The 27,727-nt window shown below is 42.2% G+C and overlaps 1 protein-coding gene across 1 annotated transcript in view; it reads right to left on the bottom strand.

Annotated features, from left to right (window-relative positions):
• The window catches only part of POLR1A (RNA polymerase I subunit A), a 267,806-nt gene that overhangs the window by 37,087 nt on the left and 202,992 nt on the right, over positions 1-27,727 (bottom strand). Inside the window, exon 32 of the mRNA XM_030191063.1 lies at positions 18,106-18,223. Coding sequence (XP_030046923.1) covers positions 18,106-18,223 — 118 coding nt within the window. The remainder of the gene's footprint in view (positions 1-18,105; positions 18,224-27,727) is intronic.

Raw genomic sequence — 27,727 nt, 5'->3', positions numbered from 1 at the left:
TCCAGTGCATTCCAGTCCTGTGTATTCCAGTGCAGAACTCCAGTCCGGGGTTCCAGTCCAGCCTTGCCTCGTCTCTGCTTTGAAGGTGACCTTGCCTGCCACTGCCGCTCCACGGTAGTGGTCCAAGGGCTCACAAACCCAGTGCTTCCAGGGAAGAAGCCTGACAACTATTAACAACACAACCAAATCATTCGAAGACCCTGACCTGCTATATGAATTCCTGGAGTCTTCTTTTGACCACCAGGTCTCTATAGGCTATCTTACTCTCTTTACACTCTAACACTTTGCTTATGTAGTTCACTTTATACTCTTTGTTGTGCTAAAGTTCGCTTTGGTGAGAATGCTATATGGTAATTTCTGATTGCAGACTTGACAAGTTCCTGTCTCATATTAAAATTCTGTAATGTATTCAATTGATATTTGATATATATTTTATATTAGTTAATAACCTACTGTAAATAATATTCATTATTAATCTGTTTAAACAATTTGTACATTATCTGAAGTTCCAGTGTTGCGTCCTAGCATGTTCAATATTGTGAAGGTACTTACATGGTTTGTTTGTACAGTTTATATAGCTTTACTAATCTTTCAGCTGTACATGAACAATTCAACACTACAACTATCTTAATTCAGTCATTTCACTTTCACTATGGATACTAATTTTGTTGTTCTGCATTTCTATTTATTTTAGATAATGACAACCCATTCTTTATATATTCTCTCACTTAACTTTAAAGGCTTAAATAATCCTTTTAAAAGGAAAACATCTTGGAGTTATATATCCAGGTTATCTCCAGATATTATCTATTTGCAGGAAACCCATCTGAATGCTAACTCTTTGCACCTTCTAAAACATAATGCATACACACTAACTGCTGCTTCTCCTGCCCTCAACAAGAAAAATGGCACTTCTATTTTTCATAAAGTAACACTTCCAATTCAAATGACATTTTAATCTACTGACATGGAAGCAAGACATGGATGCATTTATGCTCAATTAAACTCTCTATCTCTCAATTTCTGTAACGTTTATGTCCTAATACTGATACTCCTTCAATTTTTATTGATTTAACAAATTCCCTGATATAATACTCCGATACTCCCATACTACTATGAGGAGATTTCAATCTGGTGTTAAATACAATTCTGGATAGGAAATCTAAAAGTCCCCCCCCCCCTCCCATCTAAAAGTTGCTCAATTCTGAATAGTACAATTATCGAACTTAATTTAACAGACATATGGAGTCTTTAGATTATACTTTCTATTCACCCCCACATAATACTCACACTCAGATAGATTACTTTTTTATCTAAAAATCACTGGTTCTTTAACCACCTGGTCTAATATACTAGCTACTACAATGTCCGATCATGCCCCTATTCAAATTAATATAGACCTGAAATTAGTTGGCTAAGCTAGACTGCAGTGGTGTTTCAACTCCAAATTTATAAATGAAACAGAATTTCAAGATTCTGTTAAAAAAAAAAGTCATTCTGGAGTATTGCAAATTCAACAAATTAGAAGACACTTCTTTAGCTTCATGGTGGGATGCCTTAAAGGCATACATAAGAGGAACCATAATCAGTTCTACCAGTTCTTGGTTAAAAAAAAAACAACTTCATACTTTAGATCTAAAAATGCAATTAGAACTTTGGAAATTAACTATGCAGCCATCATCCTATAATTACTGCGTAGAGCTATGTAAGCTGTGTCATGAGTACAACTCGATTTATAGTACAGTAGCTTAGCATCAACTAGCTAGTTTAGGCGTCCGATACTATTCTCAACAAAATAAAGCAGGATGCCTCCTGGTCAACCACCTTTAAGGGAAAAGGCTAAAATTGAAAGTGAAGTCCTTAAAACATCCCAATCAGGATGATCCCATTATAAAAGATGAAGATATTCTAGATCAATTTCAACAATTCTCAGATTTATCTGCCACTACACAAGATATTAAGATATTATAAATGTTTTGCTACAGAATTAACACCACTCTTACAACTACTTTTCGCACACTTAAAGATCAGAAAGTTGATGGAACTTTTCCAGTTGCACAAATAATAGTCCTTCCTTAGCCGGGTAGAGATCCCTCTCTAGTCACTAATTACAGACCCCTCTTGTTAACTAACCTTGGTAGTAAAATGTATGCAAAGGTTGGTGTTTATTCACCAAAGTCTGTCTCTTACCTATGCCAAAAAGAAAGGGGACGATAGCTGCTACTGTCCGGCAGCCTCAGAACCCTGGAATGAAACAGGCTGAGATTACCGGCTTCATGTTGGTCTCCGAACAGGGCGTTCTGGCTGACCCAAACCCTCTCTCTTGCTTGGGCCTTGGGAGTGAGGTGCCGCTCAGTCCGGCTGGACCAACTCCTCCCCAACCACTTTGAGATTCCGTAACCGTGGGACTACCCCTGACAAATGAAGCAGTGTTGCAGGGAGTGCTTGAGGGCATGCCAAAGCTGCCGAATTTCATGCAGCTGAAGTCAGTGTTGGCCGGGTGACCTGGATCTCAGAGATCTATGCTTGGGGGAACTTCACAAGGGAGAGTCCATCTCTCCCACCCTTGGTAAAACCTGCTAAGGTGACTTTGGATGTGATATGGACTACTTTGAGATCCCTAACTATGGTATGTGTTGGGACATCTTCTTCTTTGAACCAATATTCACACAGGATTACTAAATGTGAAGAGCAGTTGAAAGCCAACTCTGAGAAAATCTGTACTTTGGAATCTCAGGCTCAGCAGTCCTAAGCCTTACAAGACAGTATGGACCACGATAAACTGATAGTCCATCATAAACTAGAAAACTTTGATAATTATGTGAGACACTTGAACTTGAAGTTACTGAATTTTCCTAAACTTTTGACTGTAACTCCAAGGCATTTATTCTTTAGATTTTCGAAGGAGATTCAGGTTTGCCTCCTCTTCACAAAATTTACCATCTGCCTATTCCTAGACAGTGTTCATGTTCTTCTGATGTTAATTCTGATGTGGATGTTTCTTCTGATAGTTTCAATATTACTCAGATTTTGAAAAGTTCCACCAAAGAAGCAGTCTCTAGGTCTACTCAGAAGCGTAGCCAGGTGGGGCGCAGGGGGAGCGGTCGCTCCCCTAAACAGCTGTTGAGAAAAAAATGGCGCCTATGCGCCTGAACCAGATTATTTTTTTCTGCTCCCTCCCTAGTGTAATCCTTTTCCTATCTCTTCTGCCCGCGCTCTCCCGTCCGTGAGGTCACTTTTACACTTCCCGAAGTGTTCTCCCTCCGGCACTGGCAATTCAGTCAGCCTGCCAGCGTCGGGGCTTCTGCTCCTCAGGCGCGTCCCACCTCTGCGGAAAACAGGAAGTTGCTTAGAGTAGGCGGGACGTGCCTGAGGAGAAGAAGCCCCAACGCTGGCAGGCTGACTGTGAATCGCTGGTGCGGGAGGGAGAATGCTTCGGGAAGTAAACGTGACCATGCAGATGGGAGAGAGAGGCAGAAGAGAGGGTGAAGCCAATTTGAGTAATCCACCCCCCCGCGCACCTTTCAGTTAAAAAAAACAAGCAAGGAAGAGATAGGGACACAAAGAGGGCACTACTGGAAAGAGGAAGGAGGAGATTAGGGGCACTACTGGAAAGGGGGGAGTAGATAGGGGCACAAAAGAGGGCACTACTGGAAAGGGGAGGAGGAGATAGGGACACAGAGAAGGCACTACTGGAAAGGGGAAGGAGATAGAGACACAGAGGGGCACTACTGGAAAGGGGGGAGTAGATAGGGACACAAAGGGGGCGCTACTGGCAAGGAGGAGGAGGAGATTTGGGACACAAAGGGGGCGCTACTGGAAAGAGGGAGGAGGAGATTAGGGACACAAAAGAGGGCACTACTGGAAAGGGGAAGGAGACAGGGACACAGAGGGGCACTACTGGAAAGTGGGGAGTAGTTAGGGACACAGAGGGGCACTACTGGAAAGGGGGGAGTAGATAGGGACACAGAGAACTCACTACTGGAAAGGGGAGGAGATAGGGACACTACTGAAAAGGGGAGGGGGAGATAGGAACACAGAGGGGCACCACTGGAAGGGGGATATGGGGTCAATGGTGAAAAAGGGGTGAGATGGGGACAAAGAGGTAATGCTGGAAAAGGGGCGGGGCCCAGAGCGATTTTGGTGGCTTCACCACCACGAACCTTCGAACCTTTTTGAAGGAAGTCAGGGCTTGGCTTCACTGACGTCAGTGTCCTCACAACGTTGAGGGTGAGTTTTATTATAGTAGAAAACCATAGAACCATTAGAGCTAGCCCTTAGACACAACTGTAAGATAGATGGATTTAAATATAATGATTTTCAAATTAAATTCTCTCTCTATGCAAATGATCTTTTACTGTATACCACAATACCCTCAATTCCACACATATTTACAGTCATCAATGCTTTCTCTCTTATATCCAGTTATAAAATTAACTGGGATAAGACAGAATGCCTCCCTTTAAATGAAAATATAATTCTCCAGGATCTAAACCAGTTCCCCTTTAAAATATAATAATCCCTCATTAAATATTTAGGTATACTATTCTGCCATTTGAAAGAAGAAATGGTGGATAAAAACATAGAATCTATACTCTCCTCTCTAAAGTCCTCAATATTGCACTGGTCTCCTCTTTTTTTTCAATTAGTGGGGAAGGTTAGCATCTAAAGATAATTACATTTTGAGCATGCTACCAACATCCTTTGCACCCTATTTTTTAAAACAAGTTGATAAGATTCTTCTAGACTTTTTGTAGAAACAAAACACCCCAGAAATTGTGGCTAAAATTTTGAAACGCCCCAAACAATATGGTGGGGTTAATTTTCCAGATTGTATTAACTATCAAACAGCTTATATATTTAATCAAGGTAGTCAGTGGTTTTCTTCTTCCACAGACTCTACTTCTCCTAGCTTGTTAAGAGCTGAAGTAGCTTTGTCACCTCAAATTCCTTTACATATTTTAGCAAATATATGCATTCTATCATATTATCAATTATTTTCAGTTATAAAAGCAACATAACAAGCCTTTCATACTTTATACACATTTTTACCAAGTCAGTCTAACAAAAAAGTTATAATGTAGTTATTTGGAATAATCCAAATATCTTAATAGATAAATCTATAGTAAGTTGGCCCACATGGCAAGCTAATAACATTTGGTACTTAAGCCAATTGTTAATCAACAATAAGCTGAAAGCTTTTGCAAAATTACTGGTTGAATTTGATCTTTCAGATCTTTGTATTTCTCCTGAGTACAACTTCAAAGTTCTATTAATACATTAAAAATCTTTCCAATCTCTCCAGTTATTGTAAACTTGATACTTTTTTATTAAACAAATGTTTTATCTTCCACACCAAGCCTCATTATTTGATAAATCTTTACTATTATGCAAGAAAAATTACAGTAATGGCACCCAAAAAGTTGGGAAAAGGACATAAATGATAACTTGCCAGAGGTCATCAGTTACGTTTTCTAGTCTAAAGACCCTAGAATTTCAATGTCTGCGTCTATTACACAAACTCTGTACTTTATACAACACAGATCATTTTGGACACTTAGGAAATCAAAAGCCAATGCTCACTCAACTTCTGATCGTTGTTGGTCATGCCAAAAAGAAATCAGGATTCTCTTTCACATATTGTTTCAATGCAAGATCCTTCAACTTTTCTGAAAAGACATCTGGACAAAAATTGCAGAAATTTTGCAAATCTCAGAGACCCTATCACTCAAACTCATAATTTGAAAGTCCGCTGCTTTACCTACTTCACTATCAGAAGAAGAGACACATTTATTTGATTTCATGATCTATGGCTCTTAAGCTAATAATTATCCATTGGAAAGACAGTTCTCAACTCTCTATTCACATGTGGTGGAACTGGGTTTTATTATTCAAGAAATATGAAAACATTCTGGAATTACAATCTTTACAGAAGAATTGGCAATTATCTAAATGGAAGAAACTGAATATTTACCTTGCCAAATAGCATTGCTACATGGATGTCTTATGGTGACTCAGATAATTATTATTTCACTGTCCTGGATTATAACATTTACTGTTCATGTACACATTTTACTATATTACACTGTATTGTTCTTTCTTGTTGTGATATGGTTACCTGTATCTACATGATTAAAATCAATATATTGAAATAAAATAAACTGCCTGGTCCTGCTCTCTAACTGCCACATATCACTCACTTCTCCCACAGAAGTGCAACGGGCATTTTTTTTTTTTTTTGGGGGGTGGGGGCTTATTTATCTGGAATCGATGGTCAGATCTGGCTCATTCTTGAAATCACTTTCTTTTTGCCAGTTTTTCCTACATGCCAAATTTCATCCCTACAGATAGCCCTATTCATGAGTCTCATGTTAGTGAAGGGCAAAATGGTAGGAGCTATTCTAAAAAAAAAAAAAAAATTACTGACCACATATACAAAAACAGCTTAACTGGAATAAGTAAGCATAGGTTTAGCAATATACATCCTGCCTTACCAATTTTTTTTAACCTTTTACTTATATTTATAACATTAAAATCAAGAACAAATCTTGAAATAACAATACACAATATGCTGTTGCAAAATAAAGGACACAAATATAATCAAAAGCAAAGCAAAACAATCATAATGTAGGCGGAGCAGATACCTGGGTGGATTTAGAAACTTGAGTGGAGAGATGCATTATGTTGTTTGCTCTCGATTGAGGAAGACTCAATCTTGAGTAGTGTCTAGGAGAGCCCTGATGAGGTCTGAACAGATTGAAGATGTTATTTGGGATAATTTTATCACAAAACCGAGGAGTTCTATGAGCCTTATAGCGGATAAAATTGAAGTCTCTTGGGAGGCTACTTTTATTAACCAGTCGTTGAGGTAGATGAAGACGTGTATGCCCCACTTGCAAAGCGTTGCAGCTACCATTATCAGTCATTTTGTGAAGACTCAAGGAACTGAAGCCAAGACAAACGGTAAGACCTTGTACTGATAAAGGAGAGCACCACAGCAGCAGCACAGGAACTTTCTGTGTGCAGGGAGGATAGGTATGTGAATGTATGACTCCTTCAGATCTAAGGAGCAAAACTAGTCATTGAGCTGGATCATGGGGAGGAGTGATCCAAGGGAAACCATGCAAAATTTTTTTATTTGCACATGAATTTGTTTAAATCTCACAGGCTGAGAATTGGTTGTACTTCCCCTGTCTTTTTTGGTATAAGAAAGTACCTGTAGTAAAACCCTCAACCCCTCTCTGGCAGAGGAACTGGCTCTATTGCATTCTGCCAGAGGATGACAGAGAGTTCCTCCCGAAGTACTATCATATGGAGGGAGTCGAAACAAGACTCTCTTGGTGGATGTTGGGATATCTTCTTTCCCAACGTAGAGCATAACTGTTCTGTATGGTGTGTAGCACCCAGTGGTCGGAGATTGTGAGTGGCCACCCTTGCTGAAAGAAGGTCACCTGGCACGGACAACTGCACGATGGCAATACTCTCTAAGAAGGAGTCAAAAGCTGGGTTGCTATTTAAACTGAGAAGGAACCTGTGATTTCTGTCCCTGCTGTAGCCGGGGACATGAGCGTTGGGGCGTAGTCCTTCGGGGTGGAGGAGTGGGAGTGTAATGATGCTTAGATGTATAGCAATTGGATGTATAGCAGGTTGAAATTACCATGCAAATCTTCTACAAGAAGAAGAGGTAGCAGAAGTCTGTGGCTTGCATAGAATTTTAATAGTATCTGTATGCTTTTTAATTAGGTTGGCCACTTCCTTGACTTTCTCACCAAACAAGTTATCTCCACGACAAGGGACATCTGCTAGAAGCTGTTGGACAGCAGAATCGAGGTCGGAGACCCTGAGCCATGAAAGACACTGCAATGCTTCTTCTAAGGTGGAAATGCGAGAAGAGACATCAAAGGCCTACCTTACAGATATTAACAACAATCTAGAAGCTTTCTGTGAAGCTTTAGGAACTCATCAGCCTTTTCAGGAGGAAGGAAGTCTGCAAAGGAGAGAGTACTCTATATTAGAGTACAAAAGTGTGTCCATCCACCTGCTGGATATAGAAAATACTGAGAAGTTGGACAGGATGCCAAGAGAGATATGTCTCAACTCAGTTTTCCATTCTTTATCTCCACCTGCAGGTTGATGGACACAACTATTCCACAGGTTCTGAAATAATGGGAAGCTAAATAATGGAAAAGTGGAATATACATTAAAAAAAATAAACACATAAATCTAGCAAATGGTTAAGTGGCGAGGGGTCATAAAATAATTAATTTAGCATTCTACAATTTAACCACACAAATTGGGAAATTGCAACATTGAGGTAGTCCCCAGGAGCAAGCACTCATTGCTGCTCCTCCAGAAAGGTCCTCTGACTCTCCTGGAAGGCCCTGGAAATATCATGAAAAACAAATTTTATACCCAAGATACCACCACTGCTAAATTTAAACAACCACCTAAGGAGCCCCTTTACTAAAGTTTGTTAGGCACTTAATGCAGTTAATGCACAAAAACAGGCTAACATTCAAATGCATTAAGGTGTTTTACAGTAATTAAACTTATCACATGGTAAACTGCGCGTTAATGAATTTCTCAAAATTTCTCTCTCTGTTGGAGCGTAGTGTGGGTAGGGAACGGGCACGGAAACATTATCTAGTGAGATTGTTATACTTAGCACACACTAACTGGCTAATGTACAACTGACGAGGAAGCACTTAGGTCTGGATAAAAAAACTTAACAGATGGGTAGCCCTGTGAAAGCCATTGCTTGCCACCTGAAATGAGCTATGAGTAGTTTGACAGAATCTGCTGTATACTTGGGGGTAGCAGCGGCCACTGTCAAACACAGGATATTAGGATCAGTGGACAACCCTGGTCCAATTCAGCATGTCTTATGTTCTTAAAGCTGCTCCATCTGATGTTACTAAAAGCTGCACTGCCACTGAGTGACAGAAGGCACCGAACAATTTCCATCCTCAAATTAAAATTATCCTGATCAAACTTCAGGTTAGATTACAGTACAAAGATAAATGAGTTGTGCAGTACTTTAGTTAATCTGATCTGGTAGTTCAACTTGATTTATTTTTGTTTGCAGAAACCTTCCAATAAGCTTTTTGTTTACACCTAATTATACCTTTTATTTATTATCTGGATTTAGATCCCACCTTGGTATACTAGATACCCTTGTCCCTGGAGGGCTCACAACGTAAGCTTGTACCTGAGCCTGTTCTCAACAGCACCTATCTTTTGGAAACTGATCAGTATTTTGTTTGAGAAAATAAAACAAACATTTGTCAACTCTAGACAATTAAATTCCTTCTTGTACCGATAGTACCAAATATTTATAGCTCTTCAATTACTGTAGAAATCCTTACCACATACCTTCTAGAATTTCTTTCTGTGCTGATATGAAAGCTGGCCACAAACATAGTTCAGTTAAATAAAATATCACTTACAGCTTTGTTTGTTGACCTTTATTTCTGAGCATCCATGTGGAATAAGATGTTAATCATGTTACTTTACACCAGGACTTCAATGAACATACTGAATTGGGTACTTCACAGTTACTACAACTATTTAAAATGGAGGACCATATCCAAGCAGCAAGAATGCCCTATTATAGCACCTCCTGCAGAAAATGCAAGTGCAACTGTCAGCATGCATTTTTAAAACAAATCTGCAGTAAGGCTTCAAATTAAAAATTTGCTTTGAGAATTGGTGCAGAGCCCACAGGTATTAAGAACTCATGGCCTCTGTCAGAATGCAGACAGTCTGAAAATTGACCCATGGTTAAATGGCTTCTTCTACACGTTAATATTGGTCCCAATTCACTTTGACATATATCTTATCTTGTGAAGGCTTGTTTTGCCTAATGATTTTAAGCTAACCAGTCAACTGACAGCATAACTGTGCAGTGTTCTACAGCCACTGGTATTGGAACCGACAGGGTTAACCTCCTGCTGCTGAGAGGCAGCGATGTCAGTTGAAAGACCACTGGATCAGAGAGAGCAGCAAGCAGCCAGGGCTGAAACAGCATCCAGTGACTGTGCTGATGGTGAAAGCGATCATCGCAGCTGAACATAACAGATATAGACCCCGATGCTCAAAACTCCGGTGCTGTATGGAACAGCACCAGAAAATACTGCTGCAACAGCACCGTAAAAAAAGCCTCCTAACGTTCAACGCTAATAGTATGCAAATCATCTATGCACACTTAGTGTTGAGCATTAAGAAGTTAAGGTGGGGGATTATGCCTGGTGCAAGCACACAAAAGTAGTACATTAAGCACACCTCTTGTGAGTGTGCCCAGTCAAACTGGGGAGCAGGAGCCTGCTCTGAGGAGTGGAGGGAGGAGAGCAAATAAATCAAGTGGCAGGATTCATCAAAAAGTGCGTACTAGTACAGGAAATATTTTCCGGCTTCGCCTTGATGTGTGCTAATTTCCTCCGAGTGTGTACCAAGTACAGCACAAACATTAAGCTCCCCCTTTCTGTCTCCTCTGTTACTATGGCAATCCTGAGCCCCCGCCCCCCCCGGGTCCTCCCAATGAGAAATCTCTCTTCAACCACCCAACATCTGCTCCTAGCTGGCATTAGGTTTTCAGTAGTAAGGGCACCCTTGTTCAGTGCGCTGTTCTCCGAGCATTGGAAGGAATAGGAAATAACTATTTATATACTTTTGCCTACATTAGCATGCTACTTGCACTGATCTTTGTCAAGCTCGTTGTTTCCCACTCTATGAGCCCCTGAGCATTGTGCGCTGGTTAATGCAGGTGCCAGTCTGTTCCCACGCTATGGAGCACTGAGCATTATACACTGGTTAATGTGGATGCTAGTTTGGCGCCCGTTTGCTTCTGAGCATCGGGGCTTCAGTGAGAAGCTGATCTCATAAGATGAATAACAGAGAACACCACGGATCAGAGTCCCTGATGATTTTAGGACATCAGTCAAGAAGTGTCTAATATTTTCAGGAAGTCACTTCTCCCTCCACTACTTCAGGCACAAACTTATACCCTTATTTACTAATTCTCAATGACATCTGCTTACTAACAGTGGGGGTAAACCTATAAAATGGGCACCAACATTTACATGCCAATCCCTGGATTTTATATATGGCGCCAAAAATTATGTGTCTGAACTATGAGGCTGCAGTCAGTATGGCTACTCTATTACGAATTTACTGTTCAAAAAGGTTCCTTCGCTCTGATAACAAGTTGTTACTTGATGTACCTACTGTGAAATACATATGATTGGAAGATCACAGATTGATAATATTTTATGTGGAAGAAGCGAGGCTGTGGAATCAGCTCCCAGATCAAATTTGCCTATTGAAGAACTATGGTCAATTTAGAAAATGTGTGAAAACATTCCTTTTAAGAGAAGCCTTTGGTATTCATCTGGAGGCTTAGGGATGTTTGCCGTCTGTGATTTTTTTGTTTTGCTGGAAGAGCAAGTGTTATTGTTTTTATTGTGTATGTGGAAATTGTAAACAACCTAGAAAGTTTGACAGCACGGTATAAAAACTGTGTAATCCGTAAATAAATAACTGGTAACCCAGGGAAAGACAGTAAGCTAGAATGCTAAGTTAGAAATCCCAAAAAGGGTTGGTATAGACTTTCAGGCTTATTTTCGAAAGAGAAAGACGCCCATATTTCGACCCAAATTGGGAGATGGGTGCCTTTCTCTCATGGGCGCCCAAATCGGTATAATCGAAAGCCGATTTTGGGCGCCTCCAACTGCAGTCTGTCGCGGGAACGGACAAAGTTGACGGGAGCGTGTCGGAGGATGGTGAAGGCGGGACTGGGGCGTGTTTATTGGCCAAGGAGAGATGGGCACGCTCGGCCAATAATGGAAAAAAAGAAGGGCGGCAGAAGCGAGAATTTGGGCCACTTTTTTGGACCCTTTTTTTTCATGAACAAGTCCCCAAAAAGTGCCCCAACTGCCCAGATGACCACAGGAGGGAATCGGGGATGACCTCCCCTGACTCCCCCAGTGGTCACTAACCCCCTCCCACAAAAAAAAAAAAGAACTTTAAAAAACTTTTTTTTTCCAGCCTGTATGCCAGCCTCAAATGTCATACCCAGCTCCATCACAGCAGTATGCAGGTCCCTAGAGCAGTTGTTAGTGGGTGCAGTGGACTTCAGGCAGGTGGACCCAGGCCCACCCCCCCTACCTATTACACTTGTGCTGGTAAATGGGAGCCCTCCAAACCGCCCCCAAAACCCACTGTACCCACATCTAGGTGCCCCCCCTTCACCCATAAGTGCTATGGTAATGGTATAGAGTTCTGGGGAGTGGGTTTTGGGAAGGGAGCTATGGACTTAGGAGGTATTTAAAAATTTTTTTAATTGTTACAAGTGCCCCCTAGGGTGCCCGGTTGGTGTCCTGGCATGTGAGGGGGACCAGTGCACTACAAATCCTGGCCCCTCCCACGACCAAATGCCTTGGAGATGTTCGTTTTTGAGCTGGGCACATTCGGTTTCCATGATTGCTGAAAACCGATACCGCCCAGCTCAAATCCGCCCAAATCTGATGCATTTGCCCGGCACCAACCGTATTATTGAAACAAAAGATGGACGCCCATCTTTTTCGAAAATACGGTCTGGCCCGCCCCTTCGCGGACCCATCCTCGATTATGCCCCTCACTATGTCCTACTGTCAGAAAGAAAACAGAAAGTGATACTATTTGATTAACTTTGTGCCCTATGCATTGTTTTGTTGCTGTGATTTGATCCCAGGGATAAGGGAGGTTTATTTGTTAAAATGTGCTTTTTGTTAGAACCACAATAAAAGAGAAGCTTTTCTGTAAATTGCTGGGAAGTGTAGTTACTCAGGAAAGCCTTCCACAGGGCTAGGTTAGGCTAAATCCGTGGGGAGCAGGCATAGAAGAAAGGTTACAGTTTCCTCACCATATCAACCATACCTAAGTGAGACTCCTTAAAACCTGCATTCTTCACCCAAAGCAGATGTCAACCAATGTACATCAGTATACATTTGTGTCCAGCTGTGAGCAAGGTCCTTAAAATTAGGAACATAAGAGCATACGTTATGCTGAATCACTCCAAGATCTATCAAGCCCACCCTCCCGTCTCCAAAAGAGGCCAAACCGTGTCACAGGTAACCAGCAGGTCCTCAAAAGTAGATCATCTACTTACAAATCTTTTCCAGGGACAGGTGATAGCTTCCCAAAGCTACCTGGCTAATATTTTTAACAGACTTTTCCTCCAGGAACACATGCAAACCTCTTTTGAGCCCTGCAATGTTAGTTGCCTTAATCACATCCTCCAGCAACAGATTCCAAAGCTTAACTGTGTGCTGCATGACAATACCAGTCACAGAATTCAGCCAGGGAAATGTCAACCCTAGGCTGTGGGTGGCCAAGGCAAGACAACAGTTGGTCTTCTGCCCCCTCAAGTTGAAGGAGGACAGGTGGAGAAACTAGGGAAGGATTCTTCACCAGAGTGATTGAAGGAGACAGGAATCAATCTGAAAGGAAATTAGCAAAAACAGGACTCCAATGTCAAGGATGTAAGCATTGACCAAGTTCTGCTGGGAGAACTAACAGCTAGCTCCATGGTGGCCCCTGCAGGCAGGAAGCAAGATCTGCCTAACTGGAACTTTACAGATACTTTCTACTATTTGTTTTCAATCTGCTGCTTGCAAGTTTCATGAAGTGTCCCCTTGTTTTAATGTTTGAAAGGTTAAAACAATTGCCCCCTATTTAACAATTCTCTCTCTCTCTCTCATGATCTTTAAAAACATTTCTATCATCTCCTCTTAGTTGCATACGAACCAACTTTTCAAAATGATTGGGGGTGCTAAATCCAATGGAAATTACTCTTCCCTGGACACAAGCAAGGAGTTTGCTCAACATTGTGGGTGCTCAAGCACCCACAGAGCTGGCTCCTATGCTTAGTTGTCTTTTGCAGGCTGAAGAGCCCTAATCTCTATATCAAGCAGAGATGGTACATTCCCCTTCATTATTTTGTAACACTTCTGTAAACCTACTCTAATTCTACTACAAGCTTTCTGAAAATGCAATGACCAGAAATGCATTCAATACTCAAGGTGTGGTTGCACTGTGGACCTATACAGAGGAACAATGATATTCTCAGTTTTATTCTCAATTCCTTTTTCAACAGTCACGGGACAAAAAAAAAATGTCAAAATATTATCCACAATGAATCCAAGATCTTGGGTGATGATTTGTAACATAAAACCCAGCATTTTGTACCTATAGTTGGGATTATTTTTCCCTGTCAATATCACTTTGCACTTGTCCCTATTAAATTTCATCTGCCATTTAGATGTCCAGTCTCCTAGAGTCACAAGATCCTTCTGCAAATCCTCACAACTTTCTGCTATTTTAAATATATTAAAAGTCTTCAAATAATTTTGTGTCTTCTCACTCCTTCATTGCTTTTTCCCAGATTATTTATGAAATTGTTCAACACATCCCCAGAGCTCTCCATTATGACCTTTTCCATTTGTAAAGCTGACCATTTAGTCCTAAACTGTTTCCTGTTTTAACCAGTGCCCAATCTATAATAGAACACTGCTTCCTATATCAAGGCTTTTAAATTTCCTGTGGAGTCTCATGAGTGGCTTTGTTAAATGCCTTTTGAAAATCCAAACACTCTATGGGGCTCATTTTGAAAGCACTTAGACTTACAAAGTTCCATAGGTTGCTATGGAACTTTGAAAGTCTAAATGCTTTGAAAATACACCTCTATATCAACTGACTCCCCTTTAGCCACTTGTTTGACTACAACTTCAAAATAATCTGATAAATTGGTAAGGCAAGTGGAGTGGAGGAGTAGCCTAGTGGTTAGTAAAGCGGACTTTGATCATGGGGAACTGGGTTCGATTCCCACTGCAGCTGCTTGTGACTTTGGGCAAGTCACTTAACTCTCCATTGCCTCAGGTACCAAAACTCAGATTGTGAGCCCTCTAGGGACAGAGAAAGTTCTTGCATATAATGTGTACAGCGTTGCATACATCTAGTAGCGCTATAGAAATGATTAGTAGTAGTAGTACTTTTACTAAACCCATACTGATTCATTCCCATTAAGCTTTGTCCGTTTATATGGTCAGTAACTTCGGGGGTGGGGGGTTGTTTTAATATCTACCATTTTACAAAGAATTGATGGCAGGCTCAATGATCTAGAGCTTCCGACATCACCCTTATGGCCCTCTTTAAAACCTGGAAGCTGAGGGACCAGACAGTGACATGGGCACTCAGTGAAGCCAGGGTCAGACTGGAGGCAGAAAAGGAAACAATTGCTGAGGCTGCTGGGCCAGACAGACCCAGAAGCCAGACAGTGAGCAAAGGAAACAAACCAGTAGCGTAGCCAGACCTCAATTTTTGGGTGGGCCTGGGGGTGGACTGGGTGGGCATGACCCACATATTTCCTCTCTGTCCATCCCCCTCCCGTAAAGATAAATACCTGGGCTGGCGGGGATCTCCTAGCCCTGCCAGCTGAAGAATCTTCTGGAGGCCCCCAAGGCTTGAGAAGTCTCATCCCTGCGCCAGTCACCAGTGTGGCGGGAAGCAGCATTCAGCAGCGTTGCCTGCGTGCTTGCCTTTTAAAATAATTCGTCTCCCCAGGCTCCGCTGCATTTACTTCTTCGCCCGTCGCAAAGCGCTGCCGTTCGCACAGGCAGCTCCGCTCCCCTTTGCTGCGTCCATCTGGCCCTCTCTGATCCACTTCCTGTAGTGGATAAGTAGGATCAGATGGATGCGGCAAAGGGGAGTGGAGCTGCCTGTGCGAACGGCAGCGTTTTGCGACGGGCGAAGAAGTAAATGCAGCGGAACCTGGGGAGACGAATTATTTTAAAAGACAGGCAGGCAACGCTGCTTCCCGGACCCGGCGGAGCCGTGGGAGAAAAGACAGTGGCAGTAGTAGGATGTTGGATGGGCGGGCCTGGAGGGAAAGTGGCTGGGCCTGGGCCCGTCCAGGCCCACCCGTGGCTACACCCCTGAAACAAACAGTAGTAAAATGGGAGAGATTCCTCAGGCTGGAAGACAAGAGCTTTTGCTCAGGAATTCAGATGTGGAATGCATTGCTGGGAGAGCTGTTATTATGGTCTGGAGCATTACAATTTAAAAAATGATTGAAGACTCGGCTGTTTGCGGAGGCCTTTTTTGAGGTAGTGAACTGGTTATAAGCAGTGCCTTTTTTCCATCTATATTGCAGAGGTAGTTAGAGTAGCATTTTTATTTTTCTTTTGTATTATGTGATATTTTGTCTTGTGTTTTCTTTGTTTTAATCAATGTATGTTTTATTGGAAACTGCTGGACTTGTAGGCGGTATATAAATTTGGAAAATAAATAAAACAGAAGGATGTCACCAGAAGTAAGCTAGTGTGCATATGTATGTTTACTCATTTAAAAATGTACCAAATAAAGCATGGTGTTTGCTGGGAACAAACTGGCTGCAAGATTCCAGTGGGTACACTGCTGAATGGAAACAGAAAGCCAAGCGAAAAGAGCTAGTTGCAGGAGAAGAAAGCGACTCTGACCCACATGGGCGGCTAAATGGCAGATGACGTTTAATGTGAGCAAGTGCAAGGTGATGCATGTGGGGAAAAAAGAACCCGAATTATAGCTACGTCATGTAAGGTTCCACGTTAGGAGTTACGGACCAAGAAAGGGATCTGGGTGTTGTCGTTGATAACACACTGAAACCTTCTGCTCAGTGTGCTGCTGCGGCTAGGAAAGCGAATAGAATGTTGGGTGTTATTAGGAAAGGTATGGAAAACAGGTGTGAGGATGTTATAATGCTGTTGTATCGCTCCATGGTGCAACCGCACCTTGAGTATTGTGTTCGATTCTGGTCGCTGCATCTCAAGAAAGATATAGTAGAACTGGAAAAGGTGCAGCGAACGGCGACAAAAATGATATCAGGGATGGGACGACTTCCCTATGAAAAAAGACTAAGGAGGCTAGGGCTTTTCAGCTTGGAGAAGAGACGGCTGAGGGGAGACATGATAGAGGTATATAAAATGAGTGGAATGGAACATGTGGATGTGAAGCGCCTGTTCACACTTTCCAAAAATACTAGGACTAGGGGGCATGCGATGAAACTACAGTGTCGTAAATTTCAAACAAATAGGAGAAACTTTTTCTTTACCCAACGTGTAACTAAACTCTGGAATTCGTTGCCGGAGAACGTAGTGAAGGCGGTTAGCCTGGCAGAGTTTAAAAAGGGGTTGGACAGTTTCCTAAAGGACAAGTCCATAGACCGCTACTAAATGGGCTTGGGAAAAATCCACAATTTCGGGAATAACTTGTACAAAATGTTTGTACGTTTGGGTAGCTTGCCAGGTGCCCTTGACCTGGATTGGCCGCTATCGGGGACAGGATGCTGGGCTTGATGGACCTTTGGTCTTTTCCCAGTATGGCATTACTTATGTATCTTAGAGAAGTTGCTTGGGGTGAGGTCAGGCTGGAAGGGAGGGAGGGAGAGATGAAAAGGCTGGGTATGTGGTAGAGCTGAGGACCATATGTTCAGGTCAGAGATGACAGGATTGGACTGGGGAAAGGTCATTTAGCAGGGGAAAAGAGTCAACAGGATGCTTACATCAATTTACCTAGGTGGCAGCTTGCAATGGGTGTATTTTTCTTCATTTTTTGTATAAGCCTAATTTTTATGTATATGCTTCCACCTGTACTTTGAAAGTTGAAGTCTGAAATTAAAACTATTTTTTGAGGGGAAAAAAAAGAGAAGGACACCTTTGATGGGAAGTAAAGGAAGCATGTAACTGATGGCACATTAGCTCTGATGTCTTTGCTTTTAGGCTGAGATGCCAGCTTAAGTGAAAAGCAAGTCTATTAACATAGTCTGTGACCAGGGGGATCATCATCTACAACACCCCCAACATTTACACAAAAGAACTGATAGGCAAACAATAGGAAGAGAGAGTTTATGCATATATCACAACAATGTGCATGAACAAAGTAATGTATGAACCAAATGTATCATCTATTAAATAAATGCTTAACAATACCCCAGGGTGAGGGAAGTGATCATTTATAGCTAATTTAATTAGATATTAAACTTCTAGTAAAATCAGGCTGTATAAACGAACCCCAAGACCTAAAGTGTTACCTTACCATACACAGCAAACACATCTTTGATTTCCTTTTCTATCACTCTCAGGGCTGCCTCTATGCCATAAGTCCGAGCCATTGCATGAATGTCATTTGAATAAAGTCGCCTCAGGTCCAGAATCTGGTGAACAAGAAAAGAATGTTACAGCTACAGCAAAGCTCTTGTTTTCTTTCTGTTTATAAAATTAAGGTCTTTTCTGGGGTTAACTGAAGACATCACATCAGTCAGTTTTGCTTAGCATCCAGAAAGGAAGCACGGCTGCATGGATCGTTTCAACCCTGACTCCTTACAGAGCCAACAACAGTGTCCTGCTGTATCAAAAAGAATCTCGCTTACAAGAGATTCCAACACTTTACAGGACCAGGACACTGCACCAGTGATTTCACAGTAAGAATCCTGAAAGGTAACTTTAAAACAATACAGGAACGTAAGACCTTTGAAGTCAGAATGATTGAATATTTTGACACCCAACAGACAGGACTTAACAAGGATCTGGGTTTTCTAGCCCATTATAAACCATAAAGTTGTATTTCTCTGTTTATCACTCTCCTCTCAACTACCCACACCCATCCTGTTAGACTATCAATGAAATGAAATGCTTTGATGTACCCATGCATACCTCCTACCCACCCCCACCTTGCTAGACTGTCATTGAAATGCTTTGAAGCTTCACTTATATATACTATCAACTAACACATTTGCTTATTTCCGATCTGACGAAGAAGGGCAACCTTCGAAAGCTAATCAAGAAATGTATTAAGTTATGTCCCACAAAAAAGGTATCATCTTATTTTCTTTTCCATGTTTTATTTTGTTTGATTTCTATTGATAACCTTTCAGTGGTGTAGCTAGGGTAGTTGACACCCGGGGTCGGTCATTTTTTAACACCCCCCTCCCAAATCCAGTACTAGGCATACTGAGAATACAAAACACTCAGGACCTATATATAGAGCAATTATACCATACCATAAGCAGTAATTTGTACGAGTCACACAAGGAAAAGGAAAGCATCTTAAACACTACAGTGAACACTAGAATATCAATTCACCTATTGTAAAACGAAAACAGACAGATTAGTACAGATCGTCGATCCTGCACAGTCAATGTCAACCGAAAGCCATGTCTTTTTCACAAACACAGATACACCCTAATCCACTATAGAATAAGTAATAATAAACTTTCTATTTAGACAAAAATTAAACTGAACCCCCGATGCCAGACTCTGCATACAATGCAACACCACAGAAACAGAAAATGTCCCCTAGTACTGTGCAAAATATAAAGACAGCAGATGTAAATTTGAAAAAACTAACAAATACCAATCACCACTTTACAAATTAACAAATAGAAATAAAACAAATACAGAAAATAAAATACCATTTTATTGGACTAATACATTTAGCTTCCAGAGGCCAAAATCTCCTTCCTCAGGTCAAATACAGTATAGTGCTGTTACAGTATCCTATCCTGACCTGAGGAAGGGGGTTTTGTTCTCTGAAAGTTAAGTCAAAATGTATTAAAATTAGTCCAATAAAAAGATTACCTTATTTACATGTTAAAGCAAAAAAATAAAAATATGTATTTTATTTACAGTTTGTTGTCTCTGGTTTCTGCTTTCCTCATCTTCTTTTCAGTCTTCCTTCCATCCAGCATCTGTCTTCGCTCTCTCTCTCTCTCTCTCTGCCATCCAGTGTCTGCCCTCTCTAATGTCCCTTCCATCCAGTGTCTGCCCTCTCTCTCTGCCCCTTCCATCCACTGTCTGCCCTCTCTCTCCCTTCCATCCACATCTGCCCTCTATTTCTGCCCCTTCCATCCACCATCTGCCCCAGTCTGCCATCTCTCTCTCTCCCGTCCATCAACATCTGCCCTCTATCTCTGCCCCTTCCATCCATCATTTGCCCCAGCCTGCCCTCTTTCTCTCTCCCCCTTCCACCCACCATCTGCCCTTTCTCTCTGCCCCTTCAATCCGTCTGCCCTCCCTCTCCCATCCATCCAGGGTCTGCCCTCCCTCACACTCCCCCCTTCCATCCAGGGTCTGTCCCCTCTCTCTCTGCCCCCTCTTTTCAGCCTCCAGTTCCAGCCCCCTTATTCCACCTGCCCCTAGTTCCAGCCCCAGCCCACATCTTCCACCTGCCCCCCTTTTCAGCCCCACTATCCCACCAGTCCCCAGCCCTTTTCTTCCATTAGTCCAGAGCTTCAGCCCCAAGCCACTTCTCCCTATCCCCTTTTCAGCCCCCTTCATCCACCATATGCCTTGTATCCCCCCTTTTCAGCCCCAGACCCATTCTCCCACCTCCCCAGGGCACGGACCAATTTTCCTTCCTGCCCCTTATCAGACCCCAGTTCCAGCTTCAGACCCCTTCTCCCCTCTGAGCACGCCCACCCCTCCCCAATCCCCTTCTTCCCTCTGAGCACCCCTCTGAGCTCCCCCACCCCTTCCCAATTCCCTTCTCCCCTCCGAGCACTCATCTGGGCTCCCCCAGCCTCCCCAATCCCCTTCTCCCCTCTGAGCACCCATCTGAGCACCCCTCTGGGCTCCCCCACCCTCCCTCCCCAATCCCCTTCTCCCCTCTGGGCTCCCCCACCCCTTCCCAATCCCCTTCTCCCCTCTGAGCACCCATCTGGGCTCCCCCACCCTCCTCAATTCCCTTCTCCCCTCTGAGCACCCATCTGGGCTCCCCCACCTTCCCCAATCCCCTTCTCCCCTCTGAGCACCCATCTGGGCTCCCCCACCTTCCCCAAATCCCCTTCTCCCCTCTGAGCACCCATCTGGGCTCCCCCACCCTCCCCAATCCCCTTCTCCCCTCTGAACACCCCCACCCCTTCTCCCATCTGAGCACTCCCCTTCTCCCCTCTGAGCTCCCCCACCCCTTCTCCCCTCTGAGCTCCCGCTCTCCCATCTGACCCCCCCCCCCCGAACCGGTCCCGTCCCCCCTCGTGGAGAGCCGACAGAGCCCTCGTCTCCTGCCATCACCCTTCGTTTTTTAAAAATCCACTGCAGCGACGCAGGTAGCGCTTCGCGTCTGCCCTGCGTGTGCTGTGAAGAGAGAAAATCACCTTGCTGGCATCGGCGGGCCTTCCCTCGTTGTGTCCTGCCCTCGAGGAAATAGGAAGTTACCTCAGAAGAGGGCGGGACACAACGAGGGAAGGCCTGCCGACGCCTGCGTCGCTGCAATGGATTAAAAAAAAAACGAAGGGTGAAGGCAAGAGACGAGGGCTGTCCGGAGCACCCCCCCCCCCACCCGCTGACACCTGGGGCGGACTGCCCCCACCGCCCCGCCCTTCCTACGCCACTGTAACCTTTAAGAGTGGACTAACACGGCTACCACACTTCTCTACTTAAGAGAGAGCTGGGAAGTATTTTCCAAAACCTGAAATCAAAAAGGCTTTTTACTCTAGATCTGTGGTTCTCAAACCTGTCCGGGGGACTACCAGCCAGTCAGGTTTTCAGGATATCTAATGAATATGTACGAGAGATTTGCCTAAAATGGAGGGAGTAGGCATGCAAATCTCTCATGCATATTCATTAACTTACCAAAGTAATAACTTTTAACGTTTTGCTGTATCAAGCTACTTTATTAAACCTTTATATTTAGATTACAAATCCAATCATTTAAAACTTCCTACATCTTAGCCTCATTCATATTTGCATTCACTCCTATAATTCTAATCGTACTAGGTTGTTGCACATAAAGTACACATTGCAGGACTTCTAAGAAATAATGACTACTCTTCATATACAGCATCATCCTGGCTGTCTTCAATTAAATACATGTTTCTCATCAACTGCCAGCGATAAAAGGCCAATTATTTCTTAACCCTGGCACTTCTGTTCTTCTTTGTTTCTGTTTTTCACCATATGACGATAATCCATAAATGCCAACAAAGTGCCTTCTTATTTTTCCATCAACGTGTTCTTAAATTGTGCCTCACCGTTCCCAATTTATAATAAAAGTCAATGCCAATTCTGATCAATTACGTGTAAATCTTTTCGTTCTTCCATATATCTTCCAGTCTCTCTCCTCGAGTCTCCTCTCCTTCATTTAACACTCTCCTCCCGCTGGAGGTAAGAGTCGATACTCCTGCCACACCCTGAATGCAAGCATGAATGAGGCTAGGATATAGGAAGCTTTAAATGATTGGATTTGTAATCTAAATATAAAGGTTTAATAAAGTAGATTGATACAGCAAAACTTTAAAAGTGATTACTTTGGTAAGTTGATATAGTTGTAATCAGATTGAAATTAAGTAACTCAATTGGTATATAAAATGCATATTCATTAGGGATATACTGAAAAACAACTGGCTGTGATCCCCCAGGACAAGTTTGAGAACCACTGCTCTAGATCAGGTTTTCAGGATAACCACAATGAATATACATGAAAGAGATTTGCATATAATGGAGGCAGTGTATGCAAATCAAGTTTATGCATATTCATTGTGGATATCCTGAAAACCTGACTGGCAAGGGGTACTCCAGGACTGAACTTGGGGAAACACTGCTCTAGATATTTGTTACAGAAAATGTTCTGCATGGTTACATATATCATTGAAGTACTGCAAAAAAAAAAAAAAGAAAGAAAAAACCTGAAAAATTCCTATCTTTTTTGCATTATTCTAAAAGGCCTACATCATGGCCTGTGATGTTTTGAGGATGGTAACCACAAAGAGAACATAATCCAATCCATGTCTTCTGCACAGGTTGTTGAGGACATATGTGGCTTCAGAGTAATGTAGCCAATATCCTTGGTTTATTATCCTTAATACTAAATTTTTCCAAAGGTCAGGACTTTCTACAAAAGTTTTAGTTTCCCTCCTACTAGAGGAGATGATTTGAGTGGTTCATGAAATACTGATTATGCCATCATTTCTAAAAAAACTTAGCCCTGGCCCACCCATTTATGGCTCAGGCCCACCCAATAGTAGCACATGTTTAGTGGTAACTGGTGGGGATCCCAAGCTCCGCCAACTGAAGATTCCCCCCTGATGGTAACGAAAATGTTACTCTCCACAACACTGGCACCTGCGCATACTCAGTTTTCAGTGCATGCCTGCTGCCAAGGTGGAAAGAAGCGTTTTCCCACCAGCTGAGATAATTCTTTTTTTTTTTTTGGTGGTGGGGGGGGGGGGGGGTGGGTGAGAACACTTGGTGCCCACCCAATTCTTGCCTAGGCCCACCCAAAATCTGTTGTCTGGCTACGCCTCTGCTTTGTTTGTATTGTAGACTGACATTTGCGCTGCCCCCATTTCTCCTGAAAGAACCACTTAGGGACCAATGAAACAAGCTGTGTGTTAGAACAGTGCGCTAAACAAAATATTTTATTCCTGATGCAGTATACAGTATGTAGATTACTACGGTGTTAAAAGGGGTGTACAGGCAGACAGACAAACATCATAATCACTAACTTCATGATAATCTGCAGTAGTTTGCAAGTAATATGTCTCCCTTCTCGTCAGTGCATAAGCTGCCCTCAGTTCATGCACAGACAGGAAGACATTTAAAAACAGAAAACCTGGACTCCCCTCACTACACCCATAAAAATTCCCTGCTGGCCCGATGAGCCCTGGCCCCCACCCCCTACGTCGGGCCCTCTAACATCCCCCTCTCCCTGGGATATCTGGTCCAAAACACCCTGACACTAAAAGCAATTTATTAACTTACCAATAGAGCATACAGAATTAAAAATAAATTTTCTCACAGGAGTACAGTTCTGTTTATACAAAAGTATTGGCTGAGACGGTCTCAAACATTCACTAATCATGCTGCTGCTTATATGATGTTTCTACACAAAGCCTTTTCATAAAAGACATTACTTCATTCTTTTCACTTATCAATTTTCTCTCTTATGTTGTACAGCCAAAAACTCCCTGCTACTTTATCTAGAAACATAGAAACATGATGGCAGATAAAGGCCATATGACCCATCCAGTCTGCCTATCCTCTGTAGCCCCTAATTCTTCCTGTTCCTAAGCGATCCCACATGCTTATCCCATGCCTTTATAAATTCTGGAACAGTCCTCGACTCCACCACCTCCACCGGGAGGCCATTCCAGGCCTCCACCACCTTTCTGTGAAATAATACTTCCTTAGGTTACTCCTAAGCCTATTCCCTCTTAACTTTGTCATATGTCCCCTCATTCCAGAGCTCTCCATTTGAAACATGCTAAGGAAATCTGATTTAAATATGAATTAACCGAGATTACTGAATCTCCCATCCCAGTTAGTCCCGAATCATTATCACACCCTGTCATGACAGATTAGTCTGGCTGGACAGACACACACACACACATAGACCAAAATAAAACACTTCTAGAACAAAGGATGAAAAACAGCACTGAATAAATAAACTACACTATTAAATGGAAGTAGCAAAGAAGATTATCTTATTCATGAGAAGGAAATGCTTTCATACTAGAACTTTTAAATCATTACTGCTCATGGTTGCCAGTCTCACAGGCACTATTTCCACTAATCTGTGTGCTAGCTGTACTCATACAGAGGAAAGCAAAGGGCCCCAACTGCTTAATTACAAAACCAGCACAATCCTTATGTTCTTAAAACATCAGAGGTATCATCTTATTTTCTTTTCCATGTTTTGTTTTATTTCTATTGATGATTACCTTTAAAAGGGGACTAACACGGCTACCACACCTCTTTACTCAAGATGGAAGATACCGCATACAGCCGCATGAAAAAGCAAATGAACAAACTTATGTAAAAAGAAACAAAAGTGAACAGTCATCTTTACTTTCTGACAATCTGCAAGAAGAATGACATCATTCCTAAAAGACTGAGGATCAAAAATCCTTTGGCTACTACTTACAATTCTGACTATGCAGAGAAACTCTGCAGACTCACTAGTCAGAAACTAAGAAATGAACTTATACATCAACTCTACAAGAAGAAGAAAATAATACAAACCCAAAGGGATGAAATCATGAGGAACATGGAGGAACTACATCCACACCGTATAAGCCAACTTAAGCATAATATCCAAGGAGAAAAACAATACATCGCTATCCGCAAAAAAGAAATAAAGCTGTCTTCTCTTCTGCAGAATCAGAGAGAGAGAAACAGCTCTGCAAAACCAACATTCCCAGACACCTTGGAGACACTTGGATACACATCTGAAGTATGTGAAAATCAGAGCCCAAACAAACCAAGAAACACTGATCACACTTTTGGAGATGCAGATCAAATGGGGATAGTAAACCTCTCGAACCATCAATTATCACAGCATGAAGTCTCTGTACTCTCCAAAGGACTTTCATTTTGCCCATCCAACAAGCTGGAAGAAACCCAATTATACTTGGACCTAGAAGAGTTGTTTTTAGAAAACTGCGCCTGAAGGCACATTTTCACAATAAAGGGACCCCCAACAGACCGGAATACAGTTTTAAACAAAAGAACATTTCATCCCACAGGATGGACAAAACTATAAGCTGGCCAACTATATAGAAAGCTTCAAACATAGGGTAAAATCACAACTTTCCAGCAAACAAAAGAAAATTATGTACAATCTTACTCCACCAGAAAGAGTGGCCATAAGAACTCTACAAGCTAACGAACGAATTATCATAAAACCCGCAGACAAAGGAGGTGCAGTGGTAATTATGGACACACAAAAATACACTGAAGAAGGGCACAGACAGCTCTCAGACAATACATACTACACGAAACTAACTGAGGACCCCACACAGGATTATACAAAGTAGCTGAAAGACCTTATCAGAACATTTCCTAAACAAGTACAGCCACATCTGAAGAAACTCATACCAAACCAGCCTTCTGTGTGCACATTCTACATGCTACCCAAAATCCACAAACCTGGAAACCCTGGCAGACCAGTCATATTGGGTATTGGCACACTCACGGAGGAAATATCTGGACTCATAGAGGGAATTCTGAAACCTCTCGTGCATAAAACAAAACAGCTTCATACAAGACACCACAGACTTTCTGAATAAATTGAAACATATCAAGCAATTACCACCAAACACCCTTCTGGTCACGATGGATGTAGAATCACTATACAGCAACATTCCCCATGCGGATGGCATAGCTGCATGTGGGAGACTCCTAAAAACATCCACACTGGACCATCAATACTCACCAGAAACTATTACAAAATTAATCAAATTTATTTTAACTCACAACTACTTCCGCTTTAACAATGATATCTATCTACAAATAATGGGCACTGTGATGGGCACCAGGACAGCACCCCAATATGCCAACCTCTTTATGGCTGAGCTGGAAGAGATTTCTGAATACATACCAGACCAACCCCCTAAAATACTACTGGTACATCGATGACATTTTTATGAATTGGACTGAAGAGGAAGAAACTCTGAAAAAATTTTACAATTCCTTCAATACATACCATCCTACAATCAGATTCAAAATTGACTACTCCCCAGAAAGTGTCAATTTTTTGGACACCTTGGTCTCAATCAGCGATGGCTATATACAAACTCATCTTCAGGTCATTTATAAATATGTTAAAAAGCAGCGGTTCCAGCACAGGCCCCTGAGGGACCCCATTAACTACCCTTCTCCACTGAGAATACTGACCATTCAATCCTACTCTCTGCTTCCTATCCATCATTACCATTCAATTCCTAGATAAAGAGGCGTTAAAATCTAAGTTAGGAGGGAAGATTATTGCGTTTTTTAATGAGTTTTCAGATGAGGCTCCAACTATTTCGACCATTCAGAAGAAATTATGGGTTTTGGTACCTGGAGAGGAGCTTGCTCAGCTGAGACGGAGATTGAACTATTTTCCTGGGATATTGTATCGCATCTTAAAAGTATTCCCAGACTAATAAGTGGGCCGGGGTATACAGAATGTGCATATAGAGTAATACATACAGCGTATTTTACCCAAGTTCAATTGTTCAGAGCAGGAGGGATTACTGCGCCCACATGTTTGCAATGTAAACTGTCAGATAATACATTTTATCATGCATTTTGCGAATGTAGGGTTGTACAATGTTTTTGGAGACGGGTGTTGCCTTTTCTTTCTTCCTTAATGTCTTGCAGGATCGTCGGTATGGCACGCCTGCTGGTGTTGGATTGTCCTGGCTCATTTGGGGATCTCAATGCTGACGGGATATTGTTGTGTCATAAACTTTGTTTGCTTGCAAGGAGTAGAAGTCTTGTTCTCAATGTTTTGTGAATAGGGAAATCTACTGGAGAATTAGCCTGTAGGAGTGTCTGTAACCTTGAGTAGGAGGGTGGGGGGAGAGGTATGGGATGGGGCTGGGGAGGGAGAAAAGGTTCAAACTTTGATGATGAGAGTATTATTTTGTTCAGATTCAGATGTTCTGGTTTTGTTCTCAATTTCATGTAAATGGAATCTGTTGATTGTTTCTTATGTGGAATCATCAATAAAAACGTTGAAACATAAAACAATACAGGAATATAAGACCTTTGAAGTCAGAATGATTAAATATTTGACACCCACCAGACAGGACTTAAAGATCTGGGTTTTCTAGCCCATTATAAACCATAAAAATGTACTGCTTTGTTTGTCAACCTCCTGTCTCCATGCATATCTCCCTGTCTCTCACCTATCCACCCCCATCCTGTTAGACTGCCACTGAAATGCTTTGATGTTTCAC

Source organism: Microcaecilia unicolor, chromosome 2 (genome assembly GCF_901765095.1).
Source record: "Microcaecilia unicolor chromosome 2, aMicUni1.1, whole genome shotgun sequence".
In the NCBI taxonomy this organism is placed as follows: domain Eukaryota; kingdom Metazoa; phylum Chordata; class Amphibia; order Gymnophiona; family Siphonopidae; genus Microcaecilia; species Microcaecilia unicolor.
Note: the sequence above shows the minus strand (reverse complement) of the source record. Positions and strands in the feature narration are given on the sequence as shown.